Source organism: Dipodomys merriami, unplaced genomic scaffold (genome assembly GCF_024711535.1).
Source record: "Dipodomys merriami isolate MVZ:Mamm:240054 unplaced genomic scaffold, mDipMer1.0.p SCAF_10, whole genome shotgun sequence".
Taxonomy (NCBI): domain Eukaryota; kingdom Metazoa; phylum Chordata; class Mammalia; order Rodentia; family Heteromyidae; genus Dipodomys; species Dipodomys merriami.
Window position 1 is genome coordinate 24,965,294 of NW_027202271.1, and position 13,473 is coordinate 24,978,766.

The following is a 13,473-nucleotide window of genomic DNA, read 5'->3' on the forward strand; positions in this document are numbered from 1 at the left end:
TTGCCATGAAGTGAGAAACAATTTTCACATTTCTCAAGTGAGATTTCTTATGAATTTTTACAACATCTCTAAAGCATTTTCTTCATCATAGGAGCCCATGTTCTACACTATGAAAATGTATCAACTTGACCACATTAAAGTCGGTACCTGGATGGAAGGTGATTGAGCATAAATATGCTCTGGTCCTAGGACATAGATGACTGGCATTCTTTTAGTGCTTTTTGGAGTGGTATGAAAAAAAAAGCAAAATTGAAATAGTCCATGTGATACTGTGAACTTCTGTGAGTCTTTTTAGAGATTTGAATGTGATACATAAAGAGAAAGCACATTGGTAGGGTAGAGGCAGAAGCTGAAAACAGAAAGAGCAGCAGAGGCCATGAAGGAGCAACAGATGTGAGTATCCTGATGAGAATGAAGGAAAGTGGATAAGCTAGAAATTATGAAAGATGGTGAAACAATAGGACTTGATTCATCTCAGATGGAGAAGATAAAGGAATGGAGAGACTCAAGTTTATTAGTTTCCTGATTTATGCAACTGGATGGTGATATATTTCTTTGAGAAAGGCAATGCAGAAACAGGATTGATTCCTTTGTAGAAGGAATATGAAATGTTAGTGAAATTTTTCAAGTGAAGATGTCCATAGGCAGTTTGACGTGTGTACATCTAAGATGAGCATTTGGGAGTTCTGTTTGTGTCTAGGGCTTCATATTGATGACTTTTAGAAACAGATAGGTAAAGTTTGTTTTGGTTTGTTCCCATAGAACTAAATTTGGGAATATAATCAAGTGAGGCTTTTTTTTTTTTTTTTTTTTTTTTTTTGTCGGTCGTGGGGCTTGAACTCTGGGCCTGGGCGCTGTCCCTCAGCTCTTCAGCTCAAGGCGAGCGCTCTACCACTTGAGCTACAGCGCCACTTCCGGTTTTCTGGTGGTTTATCGGAGATAGGAGTCTCACAGTCTTTCCTGCCCGGGCTGGCTTTGAACCGTGATCCTCAGATCTCAGCCTCCTGAGTAGCTAGGATTACAGGCGTGAGCCACCAGCGCCCGGCTGAGGCTTTTTTTTTTTTTTAATTTTAATTTTTTTGGGGGGTCCAGTCGTGGGGCCTGAACTCTGGGCCTGGGCGCTGTCCCTCAGCTCTTCAGCTCAAGGCGAGCACTCTCCCACTTGAGCCACTGCGCCACTTCCGGCTTTTTTCATTTTGCTTATGTGGTGCTGAGGAATTGAACCCAGGGCCTCATGCATGCAAGGCAAGCGCTCTACCACTGAGCCACCTTCCCAGCCCAAGTGAGGCTTTTTTTAATCTAGGAAAGTTCAGCATAAATAATTTGTTCTTGTCTACATATCCTCTAGACTGTAGCCACCATACTGTTACACAAGTGAGACTTGATGAGCTATCACAAATGATTTTAACTTTGCCTCACTTTTACTTGGCATGTCAGATCTAATGAAAGGTTTTAATTGGTTCCTTGAGCCTCAACACTGATAGTAGAACATTTATTCGTCCATTCAACAAATGTTTCTTGGTTAGTTATCATATTCCACGTACTGTTTTTAGACCATGTAGTTTCACCTGGAAATGAAACACAAACCAAGCAAATAAATAAAAAGCCTTAACTTCCCCGTAAGTTTTCTTTTAGTTGGGGAGAGACTTTTAGGCCAGGCAGACAAGAGGAATTTTGTTTGACTTTGAGTGAGACTGGGCCAGCCAGCAGAGATTTTGGAAATGAGGCAAGTTTTCATTGTCACTTCATAGGTTAGTTTAAAAAACAATAATAATGAATCTGCAGTAAAGACCCCAGTGGCGCTTTGCAAACCGCCATAGAAAGCTTTTCATTCCGGAATGTGTGGGAGGATTAACAGGACGTAGGCGCTGATTTGGCGTCCTGAAGCCAGAGATTCGAGAGAGCAGAAGTGATCAGAATGAGATTAAGTTAATGCAGAAGGCAGCAAAGTGTATACACAAAAATAGAATGCAAATACGCAAGAGATGCGCCAGTGAGCATCCCAGGGCTGTGCTCAGAGAATTTACTTGGGAAAAGGAAACAAACCTCAGGCCCAACCCGGGGCTTTGACCTATTTGGATAGCTAGAATGCAGTCCGGAAGAGCTCCGCCAGAGTGGAATCAGGATAGGCGCTGTGCGGCCCCACTCCTCTCACACTGACCCCGCCTTTTGCCACGCCCCTTTCCGCCCCGCCCCGCCCCCTCAGCTGCTCGCCGCCTGGTTGGCCGCAGCGGAGGCGGGGTTCGCCTTGCCCGGAAGTGCGACTGACGTGGCCCGACCGCGCTCGGAATTGTGGGTGACTCCGCTAATGGCGTCGGCGAGTCTGGGGATCCTGAGGAGCCAGCGCTGAAGCTTCTAGTCTGCTTGTCTGGTGACGCCCGGTGTGGCCAGGCCGGGTGGCAGCTTCAGGAGAGACCTGCCCACCTAAAGTGGGCTCGTCCGCCAGCGCTGGCGGTGCCCGGCGGGGCGGGGCGATCGCGGGGCCGCCTCGGACCCGACCGGGGCTGTAGCGCGGAGGCCGCGCGGGGCGAGCCGGCGCGCTTCGGGGTCGCTGCCCAGGCCCCCCCAGGCCCGGCGGAGCCCGGGCGGAACCCGAGAGGCGAGCTGTGGGACGGGCGGGAGGAGCTCGGTCGCCGCCGGGCCCCTGGAGGAGCTGACAGTGCCAAGGCTTGTGAGTCCGACTCAGACCTTGGAGGATCATGTCCGGCACCAACAGCCCCGAAGCCGTGAAGAAGCTTCTAGAGAACATGCAGAGTGACTTGCGGGCCTTGTCACTGGAGTGCAAGAAGAAATTCCCGCCGGTCAAGGAGGTAAGCTGCGGGCGACTTAACGAGAGAAGGCGCCCGGGCGTCCGCTGCCGTCCGGGTAGCGCCCGTCCTTCGCCGCCGCGAGCCTCCAGTGCCGTCGCAGGTGCCCATTGGCCCCTCACCTTGGCAGGTTCTGAGTCTGTAGGTGGTTGCACAATCGCTGTTTGTGGTTGGCCTTCGAGTGGTGTGAAGCTGTCTGCTTTCGTCCACTCTCCTTTCCTCTCTCGATTTAGCTGAAGTTGGCCGAGAGAACCGATGCAATGAATGCAACCGACGAGTATTACTAACCCGCTCACCTTTTCAAGCCCTTTTTCAGACTTGAAACTGGCCAAGCTAGAATTGAAAAGCACACACACAAAAAAGTATGTCTGTTTCTTGCTCTTAAAAGTTATCTATTGCCGTGAAATCTGTGCTTCTCACTCACTTGGAAACATTGCCTTCTTGGTCTGAGTTAACTCAGATTAAGAGGGATGAATACAGTTAACCCATATTACACTTTGTTGTTACGTAGTGGAAATCTGGAAGTTGGAATCAGAGCAAAAACCACTTGAATGTAAGTTCCGGTAATGCATCTTAGCTTCTTGGAGCTCCGGTGTTTGAAAGCTTGTTAAATAGGATTGAAGTGTGGTTTTGTAAGGTTATGTGAAAGTTGTCAGAGCAGAAGGTTATTATTAGAGATACTCGAGTTAATAGATACAAATAAAAACTCTAAATACTTCCCTGAGTGATTTTTTTTTAACATTTAATTTTTGAGTCTTTCTCTCCCCCACCCCCTCTTTTTGCCAGTCCCTGGGCACGATCCCTGAGCTTTCTTTTGCTCAAGGCTAGCACTCTACCACTTGAGCCACAGCACCACTTCTGGCTTTTTCTGTTTCTGTGGTACTGAAGAATCTAACCCAGGGCTTCCTGCATGCTAGGCAAGCACTCCACCACTAAGCCACATTCCCAGCCCTCTGGATCGTTCTTTTGAGATGCTGTTTTGATTCTAAATTTTATTTTATTTGCAGTTTCCTTTCTCATTTTTTAGAATAAGTTATTTCAGTGATATTACTGTAGAAGAATTTTATTTTTATCTTTACTCTGTTTTAATATGGATAGTTTAGTAATCTCATTTCATTTGCCCTAAAAATTTCACCAAGGAATTTCATAGATTTATACTTAAATACCCTTGTTATTATAATGATTCTATAATTGGAACTTAACTGATAAGGTTTGTATTTTAGGCTTCTATAAGGAATCTTTAACTTTTATGTGAGTGCCTTGGTTCAGTCCTCAACAAACACTAATTGTATTTCCTTTTTTGAGTGTGTGCTGGTTCTGGGACTTGAACTTAGGGTCTGGGCAATGTCTCTGAGCTTCTTTTGCTCAAGGCTAGCGCTGTACCACTTGAGCCACAGCTCTACTGGCATTTTCTGTGATTAATTGGAGATAAGAGTCTCATGGATTCTTTTGCCCACACTGTCTTCTAACCTGGATCCTCAGATCTCAACCTCCTGAATAGTTACAATTACAAGCATGAGCCACTGGCACCTGGCTTGTATTTCTTTAATAAAGTAATCAAAAAGTTTCTGATGATGGAAACCAAATGTGCTATTTTGGGGAAAATAGCTAATGTGTATCATTTCAGTTAGTAGTTTGCTTAGAAACTGATTGTCATTTTATCTCTATATTATCTGTTGGTTGAAAGGTATAACAATTTTTAAGAATTCTGCTGTTTCAAAGAATCTTTGAGAATTAGGTTATTTTAGATGTAAGAGGAAAATATCAAATTTTATAATTTTAACAATATATATTACATACTGTTTCCAATTCTAATAATCTATCTTAAAAACTACAATTCCTCTGTTACAGGCCTTTGTGGGCTAACCTGGGAACTTACTTGCTATTTCTTATTTCTATTGAACAAATTCGTTCAGGGTTCTAAACAAGGCAATTTACAACATTGTAGAGTTCAATCCATTCATAATCCAGAACTTTTATTAAAGCATATCAGTTTTTACTTGAATACTGGCTAGATAGATATGTTGTAATTGTATCTACTCTTTGCAGTAGTGGAAAAATAATTTTGTGATTGTCACTGATACATAATTTTGTATGTGGCACATGCTCTGTAAAGATTTGCTGAATTGAGCCTGGAGCTTGTAGCTCACACTTGTAATCCTAGCAACTCAGGAGGCAGAAAGCAGAAGGATTGAGGTTTGAAGCCAACCTAGGTAGAATAGTCTGCAAGACTCCATCTCCAATTAACCAGTAAAAAATGATGTGTTCAAACTTGACTTTTCTTTGGTGTCTTTACTGTGGCTTGAACTCAGGTCCTCACATGTTTAGATCTTAGCTTCCTGAATAGCTAGGAATATAGTCATGAGCTACCAGCACTGATCTCTCCAGTAAATTTTTAAAGTAATGCCAATTTTTATATTTATTTTTCTCTTTCAGGAACTGATAAGGTTGTGAGTTTCTTTTTGGGTGGTAGATAGATCTTACTAAGTGTAAAATACTTTTCTACGTGTAGATAAAGGATGTCTTTACTCTTTTTTTTTCCTTTTTTTTTTTTTTTTTTTTTTGTTGGTCATGGGGCTTGAACTTTGGGCCTGGGCGCTGTCTCTGCACTCTTCAACTCAACGCGAGCGCTCTACCTCTTGAGCCACAGCGCCACTTCTGGTTTTCTAGTGGTTTATTGGAGATAAGAGTCTCATGGACTTGTCTGCTCTGGCTGGCTTTGAATCATGATCCTCAGATCTCAGCCTCCTGAGTAGCTAGGATTACAGGCGTGAGCCACCAGTGCCCACCTAAAGGGTATCTTTACTGTTAACTTTTCTAATATTACCTGAAAAAAGTTAATTCTGAGCTAGGTATCATGGTACATGCTTATAATCACCACACTCAGTATAGGAATAGTGAAGTTTGAGGCCAATATGGAGTCCTTAGTGAGATCTTTCCCAGTAAACAAACATAAGCAAGCAACCTCATTTTGGACTACTCATGACCTTCATAATCTAAAAGAGCTCTAATTGTGTATCTACTTTGGAAGGCTTGTCTCCTTCCCTGGTACTTTTATTTGTTATTTTATTATTTTTATTTTTAAATACATTTTATTGTTGTTGTAGAGATGTCCCCAGTACTTTTAAAATGAGCTAGAATTAAGTAAAACTTGAAATTTAGTCCTTATTTTAAATTATAAGTAATTTTTCCTTGTCTTATAACAGAGAAAGAGAATATTGATAAAAGATAGTGTCTCAACCCTGGGACAACAGATGAATGCTTAACTCATGTGTATGACTACTTAATGATAAAAAAGGAAATAAATAAAAGAATAGGAAAAAAGTGCTTAAGGTCTGAGCACTGGTTCATGCCTATAGTCCTAGCTACTTAGTAAATAGAGATTGGAAGGATCAGGATTCAAGTCCTGCCTAGGCAAAAGTGAGACCCATCAATAAGCAGGGTGTGATGGTGTGAACCTGTCATCCCAACAGTATGGGTGATGTCAAGAGAGATTTGGTAGGTAAAATTATCTGTACAGGGGAGTCTTTCATATAATGGAGAGAAAAATCTGTTCTGTCTCCTAGGTTTCTGGCTTTGAAAGTAGATGGATCACCAAGAGAAGAAATATATGAAAAGGCAATAACTGTGGGAGGAATGTCTAGTCTTGAATATATCAAGATTTATGGGTGACATCCAAATGGAACTGACTAGTAAGCTGTTTGAAAAAGTAGTGTGTTGCTTAAGAGGGAGCTCTGGAATTTCAGATTCAGATGTAAGGTTTGTATATGATATTAGGAATTATAGGAGTAAGATTATTAGAGTGAGAATATCAGGCTAAAAAAAGGCACTATTAGTACTGGGAAATAGTATTCAAGAGAAATGCTCGGATAGGCAGACTAAAATTAAAGATAAAGGAGTGAAGGTAAGTACTTACTCGAGCAAGATCCCTGCAAAATCTGGAGTTTTGTGTGAACTGGATTTCAATTTGAGGAGGGAAACATCTTCTGATGCCGAAAGGAAAAGGAAAAACGGGTTTGAATGTGAGAAATTTTAAAGAGAGATATGAGAGACTGAAGTTCTGTGGCTTTTATTTTCTTTTAGGAAAAAAGCTTGCTTTTAGAAGTAATTAGTAGTAAAAGAAATGGTGAGTGGAAAGTTAGAGGAGATCAGTGGATCACTTTGGAAAAATACAAGTAAACTAACTTGAAACATGAATTGTTGTTGTTTTTTGTTGTTGTTTTGTAGGAAAATTGATTTAAATGCCAGTGGATTGGTATATTCCCAACCAAGAAATACACTCAATAGTTTTGATTAATCAGAAGATATGGAAAGTATTTAGAGACTACTCAGCAGCGTCTTGTTTACTACAGAGCCATGGGTTTGGAGAATAAAAGATCTACAGAATAGATGTTAGGACAGTAGTAGAGACACTGAATTTCAGATTGTGATGTACAAGAAGATTGTCCAGGAAATGGGTAATAAAACAGGGAAGCAGATGAAGGACATTTGAATGGAGGTGGCAGGTTTAGGTTTTGAATGGATTTCCTTTCTTTTTTAATATCACAGAATGAGTTATGGTATAAATTTTTTTTTTAATTCAAGCTTCCCGAGCCATGCACTTTGAGTTTTGTGCTGCTTATTCAAGCCTGATAGAAATGGGTTGGCAGAAGTTTTGCTGAGTTCCTCTGGTGGAGTTCCCCATTGGTTCTCTGGGGGAGGGATAAGACCCTATTTTCAGAACTTTTTCACAGTGAAGATTGTGATGTGAGCTGGTTTAGTTTAGTATTTTATAATGTATTATAGTTATTTTTTCTTTACATTGTATTCTTTCTCCCATAAGCATAGTTGAATAAATCCCTGTTCAGTATTTACAAACGGAAATAGATTAATAGTTTTTGTCGTGGTACTGGGGTTTGAACTCAAGAGCTGGCACTTGCTAGGCTAGCACTTTACCACGAGCCACAGGCAACAACCCTGCTTTTTGCTTGTTATTTTGAGATAGTCTACTGAGCTTTTGTGCCTAAGCTGGCCTTTGAACCTAGATCTTCCAGGTCTCAGCCTCCTGAGTATCTTACAGTCATGTGCCCCAATGCCAGGCAAAAAATGTTGTTTTGATTATTTACTGGCATTATGCTTTGGTGACATAGAAATAAAAGACCTTGTCTCTGACTTACAAATCAAAAGAGAAGACTTAGAAACTTGAATTCTTTGCCTTTCTTTTCTATGAGATAGTTTGTTTTCAGCTATGTAGAAAATACTTGGTTTTGCTATTGTGTTATAAAGAAATTTAGTAAGTTCTTGAGTATAAAAATGGCTGGATATACAAAAATAAAATTTACTCAAGGTTGAGTAAAATTTAGCTGGGAGCTTTGCATCTTTTAATTGTAGTGCAGTATTCATCTTACATATTGTATACAGCCACATGTGGTGACTTACATCTGCAATTCCATACTCAGAAGGCTAAGGGAAGAAGATTGAGAGTTCAAGGTCAGTGTGGGCTGCATTCATAGATGAGCCCTGGTCACAAAGTAAAACCCTGTCACAAAATGTTAAAAGTACACAGTGAGTAAATAAATACTTCATTTTATAGAGAGGTTTAGAGAGATTCAGTCATTTGCACAAGATAGTATGGCTAGAACATGGAGGAACTGGGATGTGACTACATATGTCTTTTTCACATTGTATGGTGCTGGAATTGCCTTTAAAACATGCTTAGCTTTTATCTGCTTCCTGATTTGTTACTATTGCTTTCTTTTCCCCTTTCTTTCCCCTTTGGAACTTACAGTTTGACCTTTATAATAGTCTATGTTCTGTTTCTCCTCTTTCAGTATTCTCTAATTCTGTCTTCAAACATTGTTTTTCTCTATGCTGCTCTGCTTATAACATTATCTGCTTTCATAGTTTTTTTTTTTTTCTGGCCTTCAGATGATGCTGAATACACCTATGTGTATGTGTGTATATATGTAAGTCAATGTGTATTTTGCAGTTCTAGGGATTGAACCAAAGGGTATCACATGATAGATAAGAACTCTACCTAGCCTTTTTGTTTTGTATTTTATATTTGAGCTAGAGTCTCTGTAACTTTATTAGAAAGTATATTTTTTCTTTTCTAAATAAGTCCTTTAGAACTAATATAGTACATTGTTTATCCTTCTGTCCAATGTAGTGAAAACATTTGCATATTAAGGAGGTGTTAATTAGATACTTGTTGAAGATATTTATTTATTTATTTTGCCAGTCCTGGGCCTTAAACTCAGGTCCTGGGTACTGTTCCTGAGCTTCTGTTGCTCAAGGCTAGCACTCTAGTGAACCTAGCACCACTTCCTGCTTTTTCTGTTTATGTGGTACTAAGGAATTGAACCCAGGGCTTAATGCATGCTGGGCAAGCAGTCTACCACTAAGCCACATTCCCATCCCTGAATATTAAATTTTTAAGAAAAAAAGGGGAAGTGTTAGGTAATTCTCATATAATCTTATATATAATGCTCATATAATCTTACTTATCTACATATAATCTACATTCCAGTTTTTCATTTCATATGTTAAAGAAAATTAATTTTTCTTCTTTCCTAGAAGCCAGAGGTTTTTTAATGGAATACCGGTATACATATGATTGTAGAGTATTAGAACATTAGGGGAAAAAAAATCTTACTAATTTCAATGCAGTAATTGTTTTATGAGTATATTGTCCTCCAGGGAGTATTCTATATCTATTAAGTACTCCCAAGTGTGGACTTGACTTCTGATTTTACCTGGCATCTAAAAGTCTTCAGGCAGCCCCATGCCTCCCTTGTGTCTAATGAGTACTTTTATTATCTGAGTTGAAATTAGTTTAGATTTTACTTTTTGTCTCAGCTCTTTTTAAAGCTCTCCATTCCTTTTGCTTTCTTCATCAGTATTTTACACTTCATTGTTTTCATCCCTTTAGATTTGGATAAGTTTGTATTACTGCTATTTGCAAGGTACTTTGGTGAGGTTAATCTAGTATAGGTTCTCCCCTCCCCACCTCAATTCCTGCCCGAGTCACATAATGCCAATGAGCATGCCTAGGAAAGAAACCAGAATCTACTGAAAGAAGCTCTTTCTCTCCTGTAGAGAGTGATCTGTGAAATTGTGAAATTTTGTTGCCGAGGTGGAAGTAGCTTGAGGAAGCCTCATCCTGGTATAGAGCAGAACCCAGAGAGCCAGAGGACTGTGCCCGAAGCCTGATGTCAGATACCTTTATCAGATATCTGGAGGTTTTTCTTTTTTCTTTTTTCTTTTCTTTTTTTTTTTTTTTTTTCATTTTGGAAGGCAGTACAATCCCTCCTCCCTCTTATTTTATTTTATTTATTTTTGTCAGTTGTGGGGCTTTAACTCTGGACTTGGGCACTGTCTTTGGGCTCTTCAGCTCAAGACGAGAGCTCTACCGCTTGAGCCACAGCGCCACGTCTGGTTTTCTAGTGGTTTATTGGAGATAAGAGTCTCACGGCCTTTCCTGCCTGGACTGGCTTTGAACCGCGATCCTCAGATCTCAGCCTCCTGAGTAGCTAGGATTACAGGCATGAGCCACCAGCACCCGGCCTCCCTCTCAATTTAAGTGGGTAAATTTTGATACTATTTAGAACATTTCATTTATTCTTTTAGATATACTTATGTAGCTACTGCTTGAAAGTTAGTAATGATATAGTTTATAGATAAGCTAGAGAAACATAATGAAATGATTGGGTTAAAGTATTACATGTATAATGAAATAGTTCTCATAGGAAGAAGTGATGGAATAAATGTTGAGTATAAGAGTTGCTTTTTATTCTTTTGGGGTTTTAGGTTTTGCTCTTGCAAGTTGAGAAGTGAACCTATGTTCTGAGGCATGGGAGTCACTCACTGTACCACTAAACTACACCTTCAGTTCAAAAAAGTTTTATTTAAGTTTGTCAGTGATTAGGTATATCTAAGTTTTTGTTTGTTTGTTTTTTGTTGGTCAAGGGGCTTAAACTCAGGACTTGGGTGCTGTCCTAAGCTTTTTCTCTCAAGGCTAGAGCTCTACCACTTTTTTTTCTCTCTCTGTTGGTCATGGGGCTTGAACTCTGGGCCTGGGTGCTGTCCCTGAATTCTTCAGCTCTACCACTTGAGCCACAGTGCCACTTCTGACTTTTTCTGTTTATGTGGTGCTGAGGAATCGAACCCAGGACCTCATGCATGCAAGGCAAGTAGAGTTACCACTGAGCCACCTTCCCAGCCCTGCACTCTACCACTTTTGAGCCACAGCACCACTTACAGTTTTCTGGGGATTTAAATAGAGATGAGTCTCATGGATTTTCCTGCCTGGACTGGCTTTGAACTGTGATCCTCAGATCTTTCAGTCTTCTGAGTAGCTAGGATAACAGGTATAAGCCACTTGTGCCTGGCCTTTCCTTCCTTCCTTCCTCCCTTCCTTCCTCCCTCCCTCTCTCTCCCTCTCTCTCTCTCCCTCCCTCCCTCTCTCTCTCTCTCTCCCTCCCCCCTCTCTCTATCTCCCTTTCTTTCTTTCTTCTTTCTTTCTTCTTTCTTCCTTTCTTTCTTTCTTTCTTTCTTTCTTTCTTTCTTTCTTTCTTTCTTTCTTTCTTTCTTTCTTTCTTTCTTTCTTTCTTTCTTTCAGATTTTCTGCTCATGACTATATTCCTAGCTATTCAGGCACCTAAGGTCTGAGGACCTTGGTTCAAAGCCAGTCTAGGCAGACTAAGAGACTCTTACTTATAATTAACCAGCCAACAGCCAGAAGTGGAGGTTTGGCTCAAGAAGTAAATCGCCAGCCTTTTGGAGAAGGGAAAACAAGAATAAGAGGCTCTGAGCCAGATACTGGTTGCTCATGCCTGTAATCCTACCTACTCAGGACAAAGGTTTGAAGCCAGCAGATAAATCCTAGACTTTTATCTCTAATTAACCAGCAAAAAGCCAGAAGTGGAGAGGTGGCTCCTATGTAGAAAGCTAAGTAGGAGTGAAAAGCTAAGTAGGAGCACAAGACCCTGAGTTCAAGTCCCAGTACTGACATGTGCACGCACCCCCACACACACGCACACGCGCACACACACACACACACACACACACACACACACACACACGAGGTAAAGATTTGTTCAAATTACTAAACTTTGAGATTTATTTATTTTATTTATTATGCTGGGGATTGAACTCAGTACTTGTGCTGGACAAATGTTCTACCCCTGAACTAAACCCTGACCCAGTAATTTTGAGAAGTAGTAGTAGAGATGGATATGAAGGAACCAACAGAGTGGAGACACTGACTGGATAGAGGATAAGATTATAAGTAGAGACCCCTTAGATTGAGCTTTACTGGAAGTGTGCAAGTAGGGTTTGAGAGAAAAAGACAACATGATGTATTACTAAATAGACATTCTGTGTTGAAGAAAAAAACTTAATAGGGAGGGATAATTCTACTGTACAATAAGCCTTATAGTTTAGGAATGCTGATGCAGTTTAGGAGTCTTATGTATTTAGAAATTGAGGGGAGGGGGGCTGGGAAAGTGGCTCAGTGGTAGAGTGCTTGCCTTGCATGCATAAGGCCCTGGGTTCGATTCCTCAGCACCACATAAGCAGAAAAAGCTGGAAGTGGCGCTGTGGCTCAAGTGGTAGAGCACTATCCTTGAGCTGAAGAGCTGAGGGACTGCGCCCAGGCCCAGAGTTCAGGCCCCATGACCGGACCCAAAAAAAAAAAAAAAGAAAGAAATTGAGGGGAGGGAAATGAGAAAGGGGCAAAAAACAAAAAAGAAAGTAATTGTGGAAGTACTACTGCTGGCATGTATCACCATACCAGCAAAACACTTGTTTTGTTTTAGATTAGATTGGTCTTCAGTGTGGCCTTTTGAATTGCATCACACTTCCAACTCAAGTAGATACGTGTGTGTGTGTGTGTGTGTGTGTGTGTGTGTGTGTGTGTGTGTGTGTGTGTGTGTGTGTGTGTGTGTGTGTGTGTGTGTGTGTGTGTGTGTGTGTGTGTGTGTGTGTGTGTGTGTGTGTGTGTGTGTGTGTGTGTGTTTTAGTCCTGAGACTTGAACTCAGAGCCTTGACTCTGTCTCTGAGCTTTTTTTGCTCAAGACTAGTGCTCTACCACTGGAGCCACAGCTCCACTTCTGGCTTTTTAATGGGTAATTGGAGATAAGAGTCTATTGACTTTCCTGCTCAGGCTGGCTTCAAACCACAATCATCAGGTCTCAGCCTTGTGAGTAAGTAGGATTATAGGCATGAGTGAAAGGCACACAGCTTTCAAGGAGATACTTTTAAAGCATTCTACTTCTAATTGTTTGTAAAATGGATAGAAATCTGACTCTGAAGACCTGTGTTGTCACAGGTGGTTTTTTTAAAGATGAAGGCTAGGATTACCATACTTTGATAGGAAGTAAGACTACAGTATTTAAGGTGACCTTATTATATATGTATTGTCAGTAACTACTATAAAGCTTTCTAACAACTTAGGATACCTATGAAAATAAGACATTATAATTTCAAAGTGTTTCAGTAATAGAAATTTGAATGTAAAAATTCACTATGATATAAGTTTAATTATATCAAGACAACAAATAGTCCCTTTGGTGATTTACTGAATTTAGGAATGAAAATACTGTTTATATGTCTTTTCAAATACTTCTTAGAAGAACTTAAAATACTCTATTTGTTCTCCTTTTTGTGTGCATTAAAAATATTTGTT

The 13,473-nt window shown here is 40.5% G+C and overlaps 1 protein-coding gene across 2 annotated transcripts in view; it reads left to right on the top strand.

Annotated features, from left to right (window-relative positions):
• Nucleotides 1–2,318: 2,318 nt before the first annotated feature.
• Nucleotides 2,319–13,473, top strand: part of Mon2 (MON2 homolog, regulator of endosome-to-Golgi trafficking) — a 95,618-nt gene continuing 84,463 nt past the window's right edge. For both annotated transcript variants that reach the window (XM_069987826.1, XM_069987835.1), the window contains exon 1: nt 2,319–2,810. In XM_069987826.1, coding sequence (XP_069843927.1) covers nt 2,700–2,810 — 111 coding nt within the window. In that variant the 5' untranslated portion in view covers nt 2,319–2,699. The remainder of the gene's footprint in view (nt 2,811–13,473) is intronic.